We start from the raw sequence: 21,378 nt of genomic DNA on the forward strand, positions 1-21,378 counted from the left end.
TTTGTCCAGGGTCCCTCGTACTTCTGCTCTTTCCCAGTTTCCATGCAGAAGGTGTTGGATACCTTGATCAGCAGCACCTTTCACATGGCTGTACATCCCCTGTCTGGAGGATGTTGGCAGGGGAGACCTAGAAGTTGTGCCATGGCCTACATTTGTGAATAGTTTGGTCAAAGACATTCTTGAATCATTGAAAAATAATCTATGGATAGAAAGTGGATGGTAATGCACAGGTTTTGTTAAAATGCCCACAACATGCAGGGTGAGAGATTTCTCAAAAGACAAGAGCTTGCAATAGCAAAAAGTAGTTTTTTCAAACAATCTGTTCTCTGAAAAAAGAATATGACCAATTATAAACTGGTTTTTACTTTTTGACATAGGGTTTTTTTATTCTTTTTCAGAAAAAAAGTTAACTAACTGAAGATATCTCAGGGTACCTTCAGGTTTTTAAAATGCAAATCAAATGTAATTTATTGTGTTGGAGATGGAGATCAGTCATAAATCCCTATTTCAAATGCAATCTCATACTGCCATGCAGAGGTATTGTTGATTACTGAGCACCCAATGTGTGCTGGACACAGTTAACTCATATACAAGCAGTATATTCCATCTGCAATATTCCTTGGTCTTGATATTAAGAAATAATGAAGAACTTAAATTTCATAGCAGCAGAGTTAAAGCTAGCCTTTAGATTAGATAATATGTTTAAAGATTTCTGCATAAATTCTAAAGAATGGAATATGAAAAATATTTAGTTTTTTTACTGTAGGGGCTGCTTTGAACTACAAACATACTCTGTTCTTGAAAATTGATTCTGTGAGATTGGTCATGCTATCTTGAAATTGCAGCATATTGCATGGAATATTTTGAAAGAGTCTCTGTTTATTGTGCAAAATTTCCCCATTTATATAATGGCTGAAATAAATTGCATATTATTAAGCATGACACTTTTTTAATTTAAAAAACCCCATATAAACATTACTTGCTTATAAGCACAATTTCAGCATGTAAGATTGCTTTAGATCCAAACTTACAATTTCTTTTTTCAAGTTCAGCATAATATTTCACTTTTTTTTAAAGCTTTTTCTAATTAAGCAATCATATGTAATTGCAGCTGGTGAATTGACATTTTTGTTGGAATGATATACAAAGCATTATACTGGCTCAAGGGAAGATTAGACTGATAGCAAAATATTAATTCCCTTGTTCCAGAAAGGTTTTTTCTGAAGTGTAGGACAAACCAATGTGCAGGATTTTCATACAGTAGTCTTATATAAACGTTCAATATATAAAGCTATAGTCAAAACTACAGAAGATTAAAATTGCTATATATTATAAACATATGAAATGATTATATATTTTTGCAGACATCTACCTTAAATTTCAATCACAGTTATGAAAAGGTATCTGTCACCGAAGAGAACTCTCAGCCAGATGAAATGCCATCTCTTCCCCTAGTCCACATCAACATTCAGGATGCAAGCACAGCTGCCATCCATTAGAATTCATACAGGTGTTCCCACAGTGGCAGACTGCTTCGTGACTTGGTGGACCTTGGAAGGAGGGGGTGCATGTCCTGCCTTTTGTTTATCAGATTAATTACAGTGCATCAAATCAATTGCAATGCCAATTTTTATCAAAGTTTGCTGTAGAAAGAAGCAGAAGTTCCTTTGGAAGACAAACGTGGTAGACAGGACCTACCCTGTGCATGCTAATGAGCACTAGACCACCTACAGGGCTTCTCTGGGTGCTCTCCAGCATGTGTGGTAAGGACAGTGGTGATATAGTATATGGTGGCCTTTATTTGTCATCAGAATTTTGGGAGACAGGCTTGAAGATTTAAAAAAACAATGTAAAAAGGACAAACACTGCTATTAAAAAATAGAAATTCTTCCTCTCCCTAAATAAATATGAACTTTTGGGTCCCATCTTCACTGTTCCTTCTTTTTTTTTTTTTTTTTTTTTTTTTTTTTTGCAGTACAGTAGCAAGACTTCATTTTGCAACCTAAAGCTTATGCGGGTAACAGTAGGCAAGGAACTGTTCACAATGTCATTCAGTTTGCAGACTTCAGCTATGATATTTGTTTCAAAATGATGGTAACAGCGTTTTAATAAAATAAATAGTGCCAAATATTAGGCTTGAAGACATGTGCTCAGCTAATGCAGCCAAAAAAATCTTATCAATCAATCAATGAATTAATCAATCAATCAATATTTAATTTAATTTGAGGGTGAAATTCGAGACAACAGTACACAAAAACAATTGTAATAAGGTCATTCAAGAGTATAAATTCATTATACAGATGGAATGTTTTAGCAGCAATTTATCAAAAGCTTTCAGTGATACCTTTCACTGAGTTTTATAAAATATTCTTCAGTCATTTCAGAGTATTTGAAGTATAATTAATCACTGTACCAAGCTTGTCCAAAAAGACACCAAGACTAAATTATGTAGGCAAAAGTGAAGGACTCAAATCATTCAGTAATCTCTCAATCTAAATTTTTGTAGCATATTAGATTAAAATAGCTCCAAATGAACCATTTGGGAACTGATTCATTAATAAATGCAGACTAATCCATCAAAAGAATAATGACTTTCCCTGAAGAGTATATTTTTTTTTATCCTGCATGCATCAAAATTCAATTTTAGCAAACTCTGAAGCAAACAAATAGCATCTTGTATCACTATGCCTAGATTTTCTTTTTTTAAATAAGAACAATACCCATGGGGCCAAACCTTCACCTCATGTAAATTGTTAACTGCTCTAATTACATTAGGTCGTGTAAGAAACTTAGCCCTCACTTTTTGACCATCAACTCATAATACAGAGGCATCTAAATACTTTTGTGCAATTTGTAGTCAAGGGTCCTATTAGGATCTGGAGAAATCAACTTATTTTTTTGGTGCACAATGATTTTTCTGTGACATCTTTTGCCCTACAGTAATATGTGGTCCTATTTTGAGCAGCTTTTCAACTTTTCAGTTTCCAAAAGGATTTCTTGCATTGAGGTGGGCAATGGCTAAAAGGTGGTCACTGTTACCACTGTTAGCTGAAAGGTGGTACCAATAATTTCTAGAATGTATCTTAAACATTATTTCTCCCAGTTCACATTCTTTGATAATCTCCCAATTAATTCTCTGTACACACAAGAGATGTTTAGCAAAACTAAAAATCACCTCTAAATTATTTCTTTAGTCTAAAAAACTTCAGGATTTCAAATAATGTCCCCTACATTTTTTTTTTTCCCAATGGTGAAATGAAACTGGAATTGGAAAGATCTTTTACTGTAAAGCTTTTATAACAGTCTGATGGGTGTAAGACAGGTGGGCTGGGACCTCTCCTCTGACACTGACTAACATTAAAAATCATTTTACTTTCACCAGGCTAGAGAGTAACTTTTTTTTTTCCAATCTTTATTTTTTTTTTTCCAATCAGTGTTTATTTTATACAAGACAGAATGCCTTCACCAAGTTCCAGTAGGAAAGCAACCCATGCTTTGGGTTTCCACAAAAATCTCTCAGTTTTTCTTGAACTTCATCTTTACAGGACTAAAAGCTCTGTGTCAAACAACAGGCCTGTTTCATATCTCAGGCAAGTTGCTGAGGCATAAGAAATTTGAATCTTTCCCTTTAACATTTGAAATCCTCGTGCTGATAATATACACACATGCTCTAAAAAGACTTGATCACAGCTCAATGGCCATGACTTCAAATCTATCTGCTAATTCATGTATGTGGCTTTGATGGAATTGCATGGGTGGCATCTTGGGGACCTTGGCATGGTGTGTGTAACAGTGGCAGAAGTTTATTCTGATGGGGTTTCCCATTTGTCTGGAAAATCAGTGTCTTCCCAGGACTTTCTTCATAATGCAGCATAACACTAGTGAAACCTTGAAGTTTTCACATTTTCAATTCTCTTGGTCTTTTTCAGTACTTTATATGGATGTCATTCATATTCAACATTAGAAGTATTGTCTTAAGAAATTCTTGTGGAAAAAAGAGTTGACTTCAATTCAGACTTCTGAAAAAGCTCATCCCAAGATTTTGGTGCTGAAATATGGTGTGCAAATGCATTATATTAGACTGGAATATTTCTAACTATGAATGGCAGCTTCTAGACTGATACCAGCATATTTTCTTATTTTTGGTCCAAAATAGTTCCTGTTAGAATTGTAACAAAATATATACAGTCAACCATAAGTAGGAAAATGGAATGGGGAAGGGAGAAAACCAGCTGTTCCTTGCAGAAACAGAACATGCAGTGTGCTGGAAGACACCTGTTTCCAAAATATTTCATTATGGCACAGTTAGGGACTGCCTGATGTCTAATTATACACTAACTATAGACACTGGTGGTCCAGGACTGAATCCAATTCAGTGGGAAAAAATCTACCTTGCTTAGCATGTTTTCTTCGTAGAAGAAATGGAATGGCAACTAACAGCATGTGAGCCCAGACACCTGATGGCTTTTTCTGATGTGGCATTGTAGGGCTTGAGGGGAAGAAACCTGATTCTGGGGTGGATGTGTGAGCATTTTTGTTTAAGTTTAGTAAGATAAAACAAGATGATGGTGATTTGTGCCAGAAAAAAATTGTGGTTCCCCTGATGTACCACAGGTGAGTTTGGCTGACTAGGACAAAGGATCCCCAGTCCTGATGAAAGCTGTCAGTACAATCACTTCTGCAGATGCATACAGAGCAATGCTCAACTCTGTAATCATATGGTGCAGGAAAAACTTCTTAAGTGGGCAAGACAATACATTAAAAAACAGGTGAGTTTTCTGTTTAGTTTCACAGCCTTAGCTTATTTTTAAATATTTGGAAAATACTTCATCACATAGTAAATCCAAGTAGAATAAAGTATCACTGCCACACCGAGTTTTTAAGCTTTAGTCTAAAAAAGATTTGTGAGAGAAGTGTCTATGATAAGGTGCAGAAATTTATGTGCATAGTTATTCTGTTGTCTAGTCTTGTGCTGCTCACAGCTGTATGGAATAATTAGGCACAAAGCACAGCCAATGTATCTTGAACATACCTAGCATTATCTGGCTGACCTGCTGCTGATTCTTTCCTTTAGAGTGATCATAGCTACCTGCCTGGGTTGCAGATTGAAAGTGCTGCTCAACCTTCTGGCTTAGTTACTGATTATCAGTAAGATGATAATCAGTCTTGTTTTGTTTCAGGAGGGCACTTTTGGCTGGTACTGGACATCTATAAGCTTCTCTCTTTTGAGAAAAATACTGGTAGGATTTTAAAGACATAAATAGCACATATATTTGTGAAAGACAGTATTTAGGGAGGTCTTAAATACTTTGCTAGTTACTCAGAACAGTTTATTACTTGCTTTAAAGGCAACAAATCTTGCTATTCTTCAGGTAGTCGTGGGGAGATGAGGGTGAAGCTTGGAAAATGGAGCATGTGTGCCATTTAAAGACACCTTCCAGAAGACATAAACAACTAGTGGTTAATTTTTTTGTGTGAAATCCAGGGTAACGATATTAGAAAGCCAAGAAGAGCTTTTGAACATCTGCACTATTCTCCAGGTCAGGGTAACATGACTGAGACCCTTTGATGTGCAGTCCTGACTAGAAATATCATAATATCAGCTCTTGTAGCAGAAATATACAGCCTTTATCTTGCTTGGAATAGTGAATTATCTTTGGCCTTTGCAAAAAGGCTGTGTAGCATATGTGATAATAATTCCTGGTACCTCAAGGCAAGATTTACTCAATGTACGTATGGCCTTCCTAGTCACTATGAAACTAACTGGTAAGATGACTGGAATCAGAAATTCCAGATGCCTCTCTACACCAGTTAAATGGCTTTGACTTCAGCTCTGTAGTACTCTTCTCTGTGAAGTCACTTCTGATAATGTCAGGTTCATGAACCCCACCTTAAATGAGGTTGGAATATCTTTTGGTGAGTACTGCCGAATCACAATAGTATACATGAAATTGCTTTCATTTCACTGGGTAATGAATAGTTTTACTCTCTCCTTCTACATATTTCAGTATGTGAAAATTCATTCCAACACACAACTGACGAACACCCCATGAAAAAAGTCATTTAGGACTGTAACAGATGCATTGCTTTATTTAGGCAAAAGCAGTCTTGTTATCTGTCATTTTGTGGTTGATGTGAAAGCTCTGAATGGAGCATTGGCATTATGTGTTTGACAATGATTTGATGCAATGCTACATTGTGCTATAAATTAGTGTCAAGAAGCAAAATGCTAATGATAGAGGCCCCTCTATGCACTGGTGACTTAAATAGCATGTTTCTTTGAAATTCAACAGTGACTCACTCTCTTTTAAATAAAGTCCCTCTGAGCTATTTAAATAATGCCATGAAGTTCTAGTGCATACTTCCTTTGAGTCTAAATACTTTGGTGTTTACTTGAATAACTTTCAAAACAATCTTTTGAGCATTGTACTGAGCAATACCTTGAAACCTATTGCTTTGTGTAACCAGATTTTTTTCGAAGAAGTGTTTGATTATCAAGTGAAATGGTGGAACTCTATTTGCTCATTTTCTACACTAAATGGAATTGAAGCTGACAGGGGTTTTCTGTTCTTTCTTGGAGATTATACCAGACCTAGGTGAAGTCCTGAGCACCATTTTAAATATACTTATCGCCTTTTAGGACTCTCTTTCATGTAATCAAATTGGTATTGACTAGAGAGAGTTTCCCAGGACTGATGGAATCATTTTGCTCTTGGATGCCTTGATCCTTCAGGCACACACTGACTGAGCACTACTAAACTCGTGGCACCATCACAGCTTAATTGGCTGGGGATTCAGACACATGTATCAGGAGGATCTTCTTTGCTCCAGTTTTGTGCATTGATGAACACTGCTGATGACATATAAGTTTTTCTCCAAGTTTCAAATGCAAAGTTCAAGTTCTACATCCAGGGAAATATGTCAAGGTATCAGCTTTCTGCTGCCATTTTCATCCCTACACACACATACTGGGCACTCTCAAAGCTTTTTTGGATTAAAGTAATTCCCAAGACAGTGCTATTGAAAAAGAAGTCTTTGTTGATGATGATCTATTATATTCTGCTAATATCTCCCTACTGCAGACATTATCTATGCACAGATGGATGTAAAGAAATGAAAAGAGAGTCCTCAAAAAGAAGAAAATACATCTTGTCATTTAGGATATTTCATATGGTGTATGCTCTTTGCTTTTCAGAACAAAACAAAGATTTTAGAAGAAGGTCTTTCCAAACCAGACCTGAAGAGATGGAAAAAAAATTCTATCCCAAGCCCAAGATCTTTCTGTGATCTATAACTTCATCTTGTCGAGTAAAAATGTTGCAAGGTGGCAAATGAGTGCTGAGGCAAAAGGGAGGGAAAATAATGATGATCTCAATGAAGAATGCCTTCTATTGAAGACATATTTTGAAGAATGACTCTTTTAATAGTCCCAAAAGGTGCTACAGGGCTTCTAATTCAAATACCTCAGGTCATTTATACATAGACACAAAAGTTGCAGAAAAAGATATTTCAGGTAGCCATCACTTAATCTGAAAAATGATTTATCATTTGAAAACATCATCCTACTCTGCATCTGGAAAGGAACTGGAAAAAACCCCATCATTAACTGATCATAAGTATAAAATATCTTCTAATAGGCTGGTCATTTTTGTACCACTTCAAAGTCTCTGAAAGAGAATAATTATTAATATTCTGACAGAAAAAATAATCACTTTTGCATAATATATCCTGCAGGTATTACTAATAAAGTCCTCCCTCAGGTTTAAATTGTGATTCACATATAAATGGAAGTACAAATTGTCCTTGTTCCATGCCAACTGCAGTTATGAACAATGACATGTCTGGAAATATTCATATTATCAATCCTGAAATCCAGGTGTGTTTCAGTGAGGAGAAAAAATCTAGCTACATGTCACTTTCAGGCTAGACATACAGAGCCGAGGAATGACAAAATTGCTTCTTTGTAGTTTCTTATCAACATTTTTCTTTTTTAATGCCAGCAGTGAAATAACCTAAATTATTCTCATAGCACTCATACCAAAAGTAAAAGGATCAAAGGATGAAACCAACCACTGGGGAAGGTGCACACTACAGGTTCTGTTTATGGAGCAGAGCAGTTTCCACTCCAGAGCTCTCCTTTCTCTTTAGTGCTCACTTAAGATAAGTTTTATACATTGAACATACAAATTGTCTTCATGACTGCTGAAGTAAAATAATAAGTTAGGAAGAAACAAAGAAATATCTTATAAGGAAGTATCTGTTCAATGGCAGGAAGGGTAGACAGAGCTGGGCCTGTGAGAAGCTGAATTTGTTAGCATGAGGAAGATGTTTACAGAGAAAGGTAAGGAAGAGAAGATAGGTGAGGACCAAAAAAAAATGAAATTAGGAAGAGATAGTATAAGAAAGGAAAATCAAGGGAGCAGGAGATAAAAGGTATAACAGAAGAGCCATACAGAACAAATCCTCAGATGCCTCAGAGTGGCTGCTCATAATGACTCTTGTGTTTAACACTCCACCTCGGTTATGGAGCTCTAGCAGCAGCCCTGTTGTCTTACTGCTGTCACTAGAGGCAAAATACAGACAATAGGAAGTTCATTTAAGGGAAAGAGATTGTAAATGGGTCCATTCAGGACAAGGCAATGAGTTGATTTTCTTCTCTTGGGTTTTTTTTACTGCTACAATCTTGTTTTTCTCCCTAGATTCATGCACAGTTGTCACAGCCAGCACTTTCAACTTTGTTTTCCCATTGTTTTGTCACCAGTTTTTGCACAGCAGTTTGACTAAATCAAAACTTGCAGATGTGGGTCAGAGGATTCACTCCACTCCCCGTGCAGAGGCAAAGGAAATTAGCACACTTCCCTTTGTCCTTCCACTATTAGTAACTCTCGGAAGATGACAATTTCCTCCCCACACTCCCACATTAGAAAACTTTACCTAAGCGTTTCCCCAGATGATCCCCTTCTTTTCCACAGGTTCACCAGGCTGCTGGAGCGGCTGGCAGCTGAGGATGACTTTCCATCCCCTACGTGCATGCGGACTACCGTCGACGTGGTGAACGCGCTGCGCACATTCCTCTCCGGCTTAGCAAGGATGATGTAGACCTTGGGCACAAACATGCAGCCAAGGGCCACGGTGGCGCTCAGACTCACTGAGAAACACATGGTGATTATCTTGTAGTTGCTTCCAAAATATATTGGCACAAAAGCCAGCCAAATGATGCAGGTGGTATACATGGTGAAGGCAATATATTTTGCTTCGTTGAAGTTTGCTGGGACATTTCTTGTCTTAAACGCATAAAAGGTGCAGCTCAAAATTAATAACCCATTATATCCAAGGGGAGTCACAACACCCAAGTTGGTGGTGTTACAAATCAGGTAGACCTCTCGGATGCTTGGGTAATCATGCATTATGTCTGGTGGCTCCATTATAAAGAGGGCAACTATGATGCCTAACTGTATACATATCAAGATAAATGCAATAACCAGCTGGGCGCAGGCACTCATGAACCTAGGTTTCTTTGTACAGATTTTCTTCTTGCTCCCAGCCAGGATTCTTGCGATGCGGTTGGTTTTAGTTACTAGAGCAGAATAACTCATAGCCGGCGAGAGGCCGATGCCGATTCGCTGAAGGTAACAGTAAATCTGTTGAGGTTTTGCAATCAGACAGAAAGTGCACAAGTAACCCAGGCAGATGCCGGCCAGAATGATGTAGCAAAGTTCTCGGCTGGATGATTTGACCACTGGAGTATCACGGTACATTATGAACACAATTGTAACAAACAGCGTGGCCAACAGACCCAGGCATGCAAAAACAACGGCTGCAATTGGTTCGGGATCGCCCCATCTGAGATACTGGACTGGGATGAGGTCACAACCTGCAGAAAAAGAAAAAGAGAAAGGTAAACCGATGTGTGTAGAGGTGAGATTCTTTAATGATAGAGGTTTTCCTGGTATTTCTCTTCTTTTTTGTTTTTCAGGAAGCTGCCATTGTGTGGAGTGCAGGCTCAGATTGTGTTAAAATAATGTCAATATAGTGACACATTTCAATTACAGCTTATTTCAGTAGTACACTTTATCTGGAATAGAACATGATGAACAAGCTGATTAAGATAAGTCACCTCTTACAGCACAAAATTGCCTTTTAAATTCTATGACATATAGGAATTTGGGAACAAATTTCCACAGCAAGTTGCACTACCTCAGTAGAAAGTGCTTCAGAATTTTCTGCATACTATTTGCACATGAAGGACTAGATGTCAATCCTACTAATTATAGTGTACACTGTGAAGGATATTGATATTTGCTTAATGATTGTGGAGAGAAATCTTGCAGATCCTAACAGTCAAAAAAAAGAGAGTTTCTCAGATTTGCTACCTTTTTTCTAACAAAAATTTTCTAGAATTGGATTCATAAGTAATAGGTAATTTGGAATGGCACACTGTACTCACTTCTTTTTCTGCCATTCATCCTTCTGAAATTTCTGAAAAATTAAAACCTAATCTAACTTGTGAAATAAAATTGAAGTTAATATATAAGCAACAAAGCTGAATTAGAAGTGTAACCCATTTAAGGACACTTGTTTTTCAGTTTTGCATAGGTTTTAGTAAATCATTCTATGCATCTGGGTCATAGGAAGTCAAAACTTTTTGCTTTCTGGACAGTCTATGATCTCTTCCAGGATTTCTGGGCAGACATAGTTGCTGTGTTGCTGACTACAGCCATAAGCATCCATCCTTGCATTTTATGTCCAAAAACTGAATCTCCTGTTCAGGTCCTTTGACCTTGCTTGTTTTCATGACTTTCACACAAGATGCAGAGGGGTTCTGTGTCCTGTGGCACTGGAGTATATTATAGCAGTGCCTGCAACAAAAGATTTGCTCTCTACTTCCCATCAGCAGGTGATATACAGGCACTTCCTGGGAAGGAGGGCTTCAGTAAATGTAGCAGTTTCTCCAGAACAAAAATGTCATTACAAAAATTGCACACACCCACACCTTTCTCTTAGGTTTTATTGATGAGCAGACATCATACAATACCAGATATCACTTTGGTCAGTTTGGGTCAGCTGTCCTGGCTGTGCCCCCTCACAAGATCTGGCTCATACCCACCACACTGGTGAGGCAGGAATGTTGGAGAGATATTGAAAAATGGCTGCTGTGTCATCAACGTGTCTCTAGCTACCAATGCAAAGCACAGCACTGCAAGGGCTGCTATGGGGAAAAGGAATTCCATCTCAGCTGGACCCAGTAATAACAAAGGGGAGGATCTTGATGTTCTGGAGTGCAACTTCCTGAAAGCAGTGGCATTGCCAGCCAGGGCAAGACAGCAGGGAGTGGATGATGGAATGGAGAAAATGCAACTAGAAGCTTTTATTTCTCCTATACTTGCATTAAGCTTGATTGCAAAAACTAAATTACTTCAAAATTTTTTGTGTTTGTAATCATGTTGCTGTCTTCTGGTTAGGTCATGTAGGAGAGTGTCATTCTGACTTGTGGCTTGTGACAAGGCACTTCTCCTTGCGAAGATGGAGTGCCAGGTGCTCACATCTGTATTTTCTGCAGTGAGGGTAGTTAGGACTGTCTGCTGGATATTTGGATGCCAAGAAATTTCAATTAATTAGGCATCCTGGGATCTCAATGAATTGAAGAGCAGGAGTAAATGTAGCTATCAGGACTATAATTTAGGAATGTCTATGTGTGAGATCTATTGTATGCCTTTTCCTGTATTTTGAGTTTAGAGTTTTCCAAATCTGCCACTAACATTCTTAGTGGCAAAAATCATTTCATGAAACAGTATGGTTAGATATTAGGCCGAACTCCTTTCTTCTCCAAGTATCTTTGCATTCTGTATCTCTACAGAAATAATATTTTTGAAGGTATAATACCTTCAATTAGGCAAAAGTACTAGGCAGATATTCCTTGCTCTTGAAGAGAGTGGAAAAAACAGTAGGATTGGGGTCAATGAGTCTTTGACGTTAGTGCAATTAAAGTATACAAATTTACAGTCACTTTAATGTTAGAGAATTGGGCTCCTTACTCAATACAGATTAATTTGCCATCCATACTTGCCTGCTTTAAAGTGAAAAGCTTTCTCTTGCATTAATAAAATTATTACCACACCTAAACATAAGAAAGACATTAGATTTTCATGAAACATTTTCACTGCATTGGTTGATGATAGCCTTTTTAACTTTTGCTGGTTTTATGTGTTTTCTTATTTAGTATTCAGTGTGAGGGAGACAATGTATTTCTTTCTGACTTTTTCAATTTTAAAGTAGCACAGTAATCACATGATAAAAATCAGCATTTTACACAAGTGAGAGTAGGGGAAAAGGGTGAAAACAAGAAGGAATCCTCTCTTGTGTGCAGATATCCCACTGTGGGTTCTTCCCCAGGAAGTTTTATAAGTAACAAGTAAGTGACCTCTAAATCCATTTCTGATTTTAGCAAGATTTAACTGATGCTTTGTGGAAACAAGTGGTTTCCAGCTTCTAGCACTGCTACATATTCTTGACAGGAGATTTGAAGAGAAAAGGTCTTTATCTGGCAGCTGGCCTTTGCATGCAGACAATGATATAGGGGCTAAATTTTGCCTCATTTCTAACTTTGTAGCAGAGGTGAATCATAACCAAGTGTTTCTCATTAGTTTCAGACTATTTCATGCCTTCCATGCTTTATTACTCTTTTTTACATCCTCTTGATGAAATACCCAAGAAAAGAGTTGGAAACTTGTTGTATTTTTCCCATAACTGAGTATACTTTACAAGGAGATTGCTAAACTTGGCAATGATTTATTCCTCAATTAAGATTTAAAGACTGGATCATCTTCATGAAACAATGATTGGTGAAGTTTTCATATAATAATTTTGCAGGTAATGGTTTCTGACAATGGCACTTTTCAGAGAAGGACAAATAGATCAAGTTAAAGAAAGATGGGAAAAACAGCACTGTGAGTGTTCATGTTAGATTGATGACCTGGACTATACCAAGACAAAAGCTGAAAAACGGTACCACAAAAATAACTCATTCTTGTCAACGGCCATGACAATGCCCGACAGCCTCTCTCTTACACTTTATCAACTTGGAAAATGTTCTCTCCTAGCTGGCTCAGAAACAGGTAGTAGTCATGTCCTATGGTGCCCAGTCTTTTCCTATGGTGCCTTATTGTGCTGAGGCACTAAGGTGGTCTTTGGCTTGTGGAAAGGCTGTTTGGACCCAGTCCACTTTGGAGCAGGTGTTGAGTTGTTGTGTGCTCAAGGATGCCTGGAGTTCCAGTAAAATTGGCATGAAACTGCTGTTATGCTGTACTGGCCAGAAAGATAGCCAGCGTGGAGCAAAACACCAGATACACATTTGAATAGCAAGATGAGCAGATAGAAAAAATTAGAATTCCATTCAACACTCTATGGAAAGATTTTCTTGAAGGACCCCCAAAAACCACCAAGAAAATACAAATCAGGATGTCTAAGGATCTTCTGAGAAAAAAAAGTAGTTTCTAATATTTTGGAAAAACCCCTAGCTGTCTCATGGATGGACCTCCAATTTTTCCATGAACAAGGAGAAGAAGTGCTCTTGAAGGCCTGACCACTGCCATAGGTCAATTAGTAGGTCTGTTAGTATACTGTCCTCTTTCTGTAAAGGCAAATTTGTCCCTTATTTCTGATCTTTCATATTGCATGAAAATTATTTAATCTGGGAGAAGAGTTTACTAATATAAAGCACTATATTACAGACCACATTTTCCACCATGGATTTGATTCTTAGCATGGTTTTAAGTTGCTATTACAACCTTGACACCTAGAAGATGCCTTATGAATCCATAAAAATGTGTTAGTTTAGCACTGAGTAATCCAATCTTTGGTAACCAATATAAAATACATAACTAAACTATTTTCAAAGGTAAACTTGACAGAATAGGGATTGTGAATAGGATTGGGACTGAAAAGTGAGGGTAATTTTATAACTTCTCTTAAGTTAACATCATGACCTAAAGCTCACTGAATCTGTGCATGGAGACTAAAACTGCAGAAAATTGCTGCTAGTTTAGTAAGTTCTAAATATTTTTTAGTTGGATTTGGCATCCTGGTCAGCAAGTTTGACCTGTTAAAATAGTTTTGATTTCCTTGGTAACTTTTCAGGCATCCTTCCAAGGTTATCAGAAGTCCAAACTTCAAGGTTGAAACACAAACAACAACCTGACCACATTTTAGTAATGAATGTGTCTTCATATGGTATTTAGCACTCATTATTCAAAGTCTACTTGTGTTATAAAATTAAATATTTTAAATCGATGCTTCTAAATTTTTCTCTTGTTGTAATCCCAAAAGATGGGGGAAGGATATCTTGATTAGTTATTTAGGCTTCCACATATATGGAAAGCTGAGATGCAAAAATGTCAGCATAAGAATAAAAATCTACGTAAAGCTGATGGGGTAGCTTTTATAAGTTGTTTATATTTTTCAACCCTACATTATCCAAACAGAGGACTACACTATCCAGAGTCCTGGGGGATGTATCAGACCCCTGACCTTCACATGGAATCTGGACCATCTGAAGGGAGAGAGGACATTAACATGCCAGAACTCTGTTCTGGTGCTATGTTAAATTACTGTAGTCACCAGTCCTTTGCCCTACTCTGGTGGCACCCTTTGAACTTGCTACAAAAGCAGGGCATGTAGAGGTGTCTTCTTAGCTGCTGCAGCTCCCAGACTGGCACATTGCTGAAACCATCAGCAAAGGTGGCTTTGCACAGGCAATGGAGGCAGCTGATGACTGGGCATGTGTGCATTCTGTCACCTCTGCAGGGCAGGATTTGGGGTTGGTCACATCTTAAACCATGAAGGGTGGAGCAGCTGCAGCTCAGGGGCTTGAGTCCCCAGTAACTGGAATATGTGGATTTAGCTGTGCATTGCTGTAAGAGGTAAGGCCATGAATCTTAGAATAGTGCATTAAAGTTACTTTGTGACCATATGGGAAATTATTCCTTAATTACACAAGTGTGCAGAATGATGGGAACAACTGATAAATTACAACAATCAGGTCTATCCTCATGCCAGCTCTACTGTTTTGATTTAAATTTCACTAAAAAATGCTGGCTCTGTGTGTTGTAAATGTTTTGCTCCAAATGCAAACTTTCCATAACATAAGGCACAATCACAAGTGGGTTCTTCTGGCTTTGTTGGCGAGTTCCTCTTCATCCAGCCAGGGAGACTCCAAGTGCTGCTTGTTGAGTTCAGCTACATTGAATGAGCTCACTTGAGCCTGAAGTGCTGTGTAGCTCATGCTGGACTGGAAGCTGAAGTTCACACCCTATCTGGAAGAAGCAATTGAGGGAAGAAAAGTGTGCAAACCCTGAACCAAGGGAGCAGAAAATGAGATCCTGGTCATAATATTGGCACCTGAACCCTTAACTCATCCACATACACCTTTTCCAAGAGGAATAGAGTGAAAGTGACTTATGGCAATGGTTACATTTCCTTTGGAGTAAGAAATAAAAAGGAAAGAGAAATAAGGGGCACAGAAAACAGGACATCTCTGCTGATGTGCATTTATAACACTAGAAATAACCAGATGAAAATTGTGTTCTCTTACCCTCAGCCTCAATTTTAGCCTTAACAATTATGATCAAAAAGCAAGGTCCTAATAATTTTTAAGAAGCAAAATCAATGTCATCACAGACTAGATTGTGTTCTGACCTACATCAGACAATTGCTGAAATCACCCATGGCTGCAACATTTTTGCAAGAGGGAATACAGAGAAAGCAGCCTGATGAGAGCAGGAAGTTACCTTTTGAAAATATTTCGGGCAAGAAATGGATCACCTTTTGCTTGAGTGAGGGGCAGAACCCAGTCTTATGAGACAACTGAGGCTCAGACCCCGCCACACACATTTTTCAGTTCTTTCCATCCAAGGGTTTTTTGGATAATCCATTTCTTATCTGTCACTTCCAGATGGGCAGTAAAATCACACTGTTATCCTGGCTTTACTGTACTTTATTTGGTGAAAGCATTTTTGTAGCTATAGAAAAAAATACATATTTCTGATATATATTCTCACCCTTGAATGGCAAAGAAAACATTTCAAGAGGTGTAAATAGTTAAGCTCCTACTTTCATGGGATTCCAATAAAGAAAATTAAATAGTTGGCATATTTGGAATACACAGAGACTGAGAAAAATGTTAATGCAACCTGAAAATAATCCAATTGTCACTGAAATTAATGTAACCTAATTTTCTTGCCATTCCTGAGATCACTAGACAAAACTTAGGTTTTGGTATTGTTGTATGCGGTCCTTCATTGTCAGGAAGACAGAATAATTGCTTCTTTCTCACCTCAAAGGTCCTTAAATGTTATTGGTAACTGAACCAAGATGCTCCTACATATGCTGGAAAAGCTCTGAGACATTGAACAAAATTTATTTGGTCTTTTTAGAGCACCGTTTTTGAATGCAGAAGGTCACATCCTCAGATTCTCCTAAAGCTTTTGAAAAATCAGTATCAGTGTTGGTCCTCAGCACTGAGAAAATCCCTCCACCTGTTTCTAAACTTGCGTGGGATCTATTTCTCTTCCACCTGCTGTGAATATAACGCAAAGAAGAGCTTTGAGGAAGAGAGGAGTGACTGGCATATACTTCTGGACTTTAACCACTGAGTTCCTCCTGCTGTAGCTGAGTCCGTGGCTCAGCCATGCTGGCCACATTAATCTGTAAATTGGTGCTGTATTGTGTGGATGCTGCCAACACAACACATGGGCACTTAGAGGGGCTACAGCAGACTGGGAAGCATAACTTGATATTAGGCCAGGAGGAAGAAAATTACTTCTGTTACATGTTGGGACAGTACATATAAATCTTAAGAAAAGGAAGCAACTTACTAGGTTTCTGTCCAAGGAGGAGCCTGATCCCTGGGGAATTTTGCATGCAAAAGCAATCTGAAATTTGTGACAAAATAAAATATGGGCAGTTAACATTCTCTTTCTTGCCTCACCTTCACTTCTAGGTGGAAACATTTTCCAGTAACTGATTTAATCAAAAGAAACTCTTGTTCCGACTTACCTTTTCTACTACCTTTGGATTCTCTGTGCCTTTATGTACTTCAGCAGTTCAATGTCTTTTTCTGTTTTGAGAATAACTTTGTTTTCCTACACATATTTCATCCCTTCTGTCTTTCCCCTGCTGCATCTGAATTCTGATATTCCATAGGTGGCTGAAAATGTGCATTAATCTGTCTTCCTTTCTGTCAGTAACATCCCTGCCATTACATGTTTTAATTCGTGAACTTTGTGGCACAAAACTGATGCTGATCATTGAGCATAAGAAAGATGTAATGTTTTGTTATATGAGCCAAGAAAGGATTCCAAATATGTTTTTATCCAAGGTCAGATCTCTGGCAAACAGTGAGGTGCAGCTCCATGTTGAAAGCCATTTCAGGTGTGTGGCTGATAAATTTACAGGACTGTCATCTGAAGGTAATCATGCAGGGAAGACTTATTCTAATGAAGTTTTGTACGTGTAGCCTTGTGGAGCTGACATTCCCTAGGAAATGGCTTTATCAAGCAAAGAGACTTAGTATGCTGCAGTATCAGATGCAGGGACATTTCAAGGAGATTGCTGTATACTTTTATAAACAGAAAGGAAATTTCCTTGCCAGAATACAAAATACACCAACCTCTCCTTACTTTTAATGCAATTTTATTGTTAAATCCTAAGTTTTAAACAAGATTGAGAGGCAGTTTTTTCTTATAAGCACAAAAGTTGGCACTAGGAATATGATCATTAGAAATACAGCTCATTATTTTGTATGGATAGGCTGGGAATAGATTTCTTAAAATCTCTTTGTGATACAAAGTTAAATAAGACAAGATTCAACCACCATGCTGATAATGAGCTGGGTGGGAACTAGGCAGCTCTGAAGTTTTGAGATGGGTGTCCTATTACTAGGAGGGCACATTCCACCAGCTGTGCTCATGAAGGCCAAAGAGGTTTTGGCTTCCAAATAGGGCCTGCCAAATTTGGGCCTGGCTGAGGAACAAGTGTTAGATCTCCTGAGGAATGTTGCTTGGCACTGATGTCAAGGGTTCCTTTGTGTACAGATTGATTTTTGTCCCAATAAAGGCATAAAATGCATGTCTGAAGCCAAACGAATGGTTTGCAAAATGTAATTTTGTGAACAAACACAAAATGTTTGCTCGTGTTGGCTTGAGTAAAAATACAACTGATTTCCTTAAAAACAATCACTGATAGGTGGAAAACCATTAACTCAGCCTATGAAAGCTTTTGAGGGGCCAACCCATCTTACTTTTCCATTGTGACAGCAAAGTGAGGCTTTCAGAGGGTGAATCCTCCCAGGAGACCACAACACCGTGTCATTGAACATGGAACAATGTTCAATGACGTGGTGAACCATGCTTGAACCATGGAAATTTGCATGTCCTGGGGAGCCAGCCCAGAGCAGAGAGCCTGAGGGTCAGCTTAGGGCCTGGTCACTCCACTTTGCCTTACATATGGTGCTTAGTGTCTAATTACACAAACTTCACCAAGTCAGTGGACAATTCCTTCCCACCACTGGTTCTGTGGCTTCTCTGTTGGCACTTGGAACAAATGCCCTCCTAACTGACCTGCAGCATTTCTTTTTTTAGCTGATCTATGCTGGGTAAAACCTCAGGTGCTCATCTGAGCAAGGGCATGAGCTGGGATCTACAATATCTCAGACAAAATCCCTGGAGGCTGAAGAGCTGACCAGTTGCACTAATGGACCTTCATGAACTGACCAGCCTGGTGCAGTAACCTGGTCCCTGCAGCGTGGCCTTTGGAAGGTTCTGAGAAGTGTACCCCACATTGTAACCACACCCTCAATACTCTGTTTTTGGGGACACATGCAGCCTGTTCTCTTTTTCTCCCCTTCTCCATTCTCCTGGCTGGAGAAATCTTTCCACGAGAGAAGAAGACCTTGCTGGCTGGCTGCTGATTGCCCAGGGAGTCAGAACTGGAGGATTAGGGCTGTGGAAGCATAGATGCAGCAGAACTTGAAAGTCCATTTTACTGCTAGTCCAGTTTTCTCTGTTGAAATATTTTTTTCCTTAGGGAAAGTGTCATGTTTGACATTTTCTGAGGTGTACCCCATCACTTTAGTGGTTAAATAATATTCTTGCAATAATTTGGTAGCCAAGCTCATTTATCACAGCAATCCAACAGTCCTTAAAAAGGAAAGAACTAACTTTGTAAATAAAAATCTGCCTAGAGGCCAAGCCTTGCTTTATGCTCTCCCACTTACATAAATTCATGCAGCAAACTACATTTTCCTTTGTCTTCCTCACACCTCAAAGTGCTTCTGCTTTCTGTAGAAACTATTTGCAAATCAGGTCTGTGACTTCTTCTAGAAAAAGAAAATAAAACCTGTGTTTGCTCCCCTTGTCCATATAAACTTGCACAGTGAGAACATGATCCCTGAACAGTGTTTTGAAGTGGTTTGTGCTCCGAGCGTTTAAAAAATTGAATTCTGTTTGTTAGTCATAAAGAAGAGAGGCTGTGGGATACAATGTTGGAGTAATTTATCTCCAGAGAAGCCTAACTGGTATTCTGCAAGAGCACAGAGGTCTATGCCAAGTCAAGGATGAACACTGTGTTCCAGAAGACTCTGATGAACAAAGAACTAATGCAAACCAAAGTCTGTTTGGAGAACTCGAGCTTCTAGCAGCAGTAACTACAGGAACTAAATCAGAATTTTGTCAGATTAAAATAGAAGGTAGTGCACTATTCTTCTGCTTGGGGGGGGGATAATAAAACTCTTAAATTTGATCTTTCTTAATAATTTCTCTGATAAGCACTTATTTTCTATATATCCTGTATCACCATCTAGAGTTTAGGAAAGGACTGAATACAAAATTGGGACTTTTTTTTTTTTTTATTTCAAGATCTAGTAATTCAGGTCTTTAGAAAAGAGTTGAACTATGTGAATCATATTCAGGAGATAAATATCAGCTTCAGTTCAAATTTTAGCTTTATCCCCATTTTGCCTCTGACCAAAACCATCCTCATACCCACCTGTATCTGCCGTTTGTTTCTCCAGCTCGTTAGATGAACACTTTCATTGACAACACAAGCACAACCTCAACTCATTTACCTGTGAGTTCCTCATTGGGCCAGGAGCCAAGCTGGCAGGCTTTGCATGTGTATTCATCAGAGACATATTCATTTTCTTTACAAGGAGTGCAGGTCCAACAGCAACTCACTTCTCCTTTACGGATCACCTGAGACAAAAATTGACATTTTGTTTTATCAGCAAAAACACACAACCGTGCTGCCCAGTTGTTAATTTAAATTTTTAATGTTTTTTTTTTCTAATAGAAGAGTTTTTGAAATTTAATTATCCTGTTTCATTATATATTTTCAAAGATAAAATGTGACAAAATTCTTAGTTCTCCCACCATGTAGGTACCAGAAGAAAGAATCCACCAATCCCAGAGAAGTATTAGTGGAGGTACAGGGTGACAAAAAAGATGGTTTTATTTCCTCTTAGAATTTGCAAAGCACCATAGATATCAATGTGCCTACAGAAGTCAGTGCATGATAGTGAAGACACATAACTCACTCCAAGGTGGTCCATACAGAGAAACATGTCAACAGCACTGTGTTCCTAAGTGTTGGTTACCCAAAGGCTTATTTTTCACCCAATAGTGAGTGATTTATTAAAAACTGATTTTTCCAGACTGCAAAATGAACATGCTTTTTCCAGAATTATTTAATTACTGCATTTCTAATTACCATTTAAAGGTGAGAGTCTTATCTTTCTCCATTCTAACATCTGACCTAATTACTCATTTCATAATTTACTACCAAATGTTATTGCATGCTTAGGATTGAAATGCAGATTTTTAAAGACCCTTATTTATCATCTCTGGGAACATCTGTGCTTCTTGTCAAATATGTCTTTCTTTTGAATAAAGTATTCCCAGTTTCTCTCCTCTTCCCAAATAGTTTACAAACAAATACTCCCAATTATAGCATAAGAAACTGGTTAACTTTTTTTTTCTTTTGCAATGATGAATTCAGAAAGTGTATTTAAAGCCAAATGTCTTTATTGCAATTTTAATTAAAAAACCAAACATGTAAATGAACATAATCAAAAATAATAGGATTGCTCTTTGCAATGCTGCAGTGAAAAACAAATTCTATTAACTAATTTTCATCACCAATATGGGGACCTGAAAAACTTCAAATTTTTGTGGTTTAGTTGGTTTTGTTTTTAGCTGTAGAGTATGAAAAAAAAAACAAAACCAAAACAGTAAAATTGATGGAAAGGCTAGAAGACCTTAAGTGATTTATTCTGCAAAAATTGAGACTAGAACTACTTGCAAAACAGAGTATCTGTCCTCCAGAATA

General features: G+C 38.0%; 1 protein-coding gene across 3 annotated transcripts in view; it reads right to left on the reverse strand.

The window, feature by feature from the left end:
• GRM5 (glutamate metabotropic receptor 5) overlaps positions 1-21,378 on the reverse strand; it is a 228,598-nt gene that overhangs the window by 13,216 nt on the left and 194,004 nt on the right. For all 3 annotated transcript variants that reach the window (XM_059840359.1, XM_059840358.1, XM_059840357.1), the window contains exons 6-7: positions 20,120-20,246; positions 8,935-9,874 (exon numbers count right to left, since the gene is read on the reverse strand). In XM_059840359.1, coding sequence (XP_059696342.1) covers positions 8,935-9,874; positions 20,120-20,246 — 1,067 coding nt within the window. The remainder of the gene's footprint in view (positions 1-8,934; positions 9,875-20,119; positions 20,247-21,378) is intronic.

This window comes from Haemorhous mexicanus, chromosome 2 (genome assembly GCF_027477595.1).
Source record: "Haemorhous mexicanus isolate bHaeMex1 chromosome 2, bHaeMex1.pri, whole genome shotgun sequence".
NCBI classification, from domain to species: domain Eukaryota; kingdom Metazoa; phylum Chordata; class Aves; order Passeriformes; family Fringillidae; genus Haemorhous; species Haemorhous mexicanus.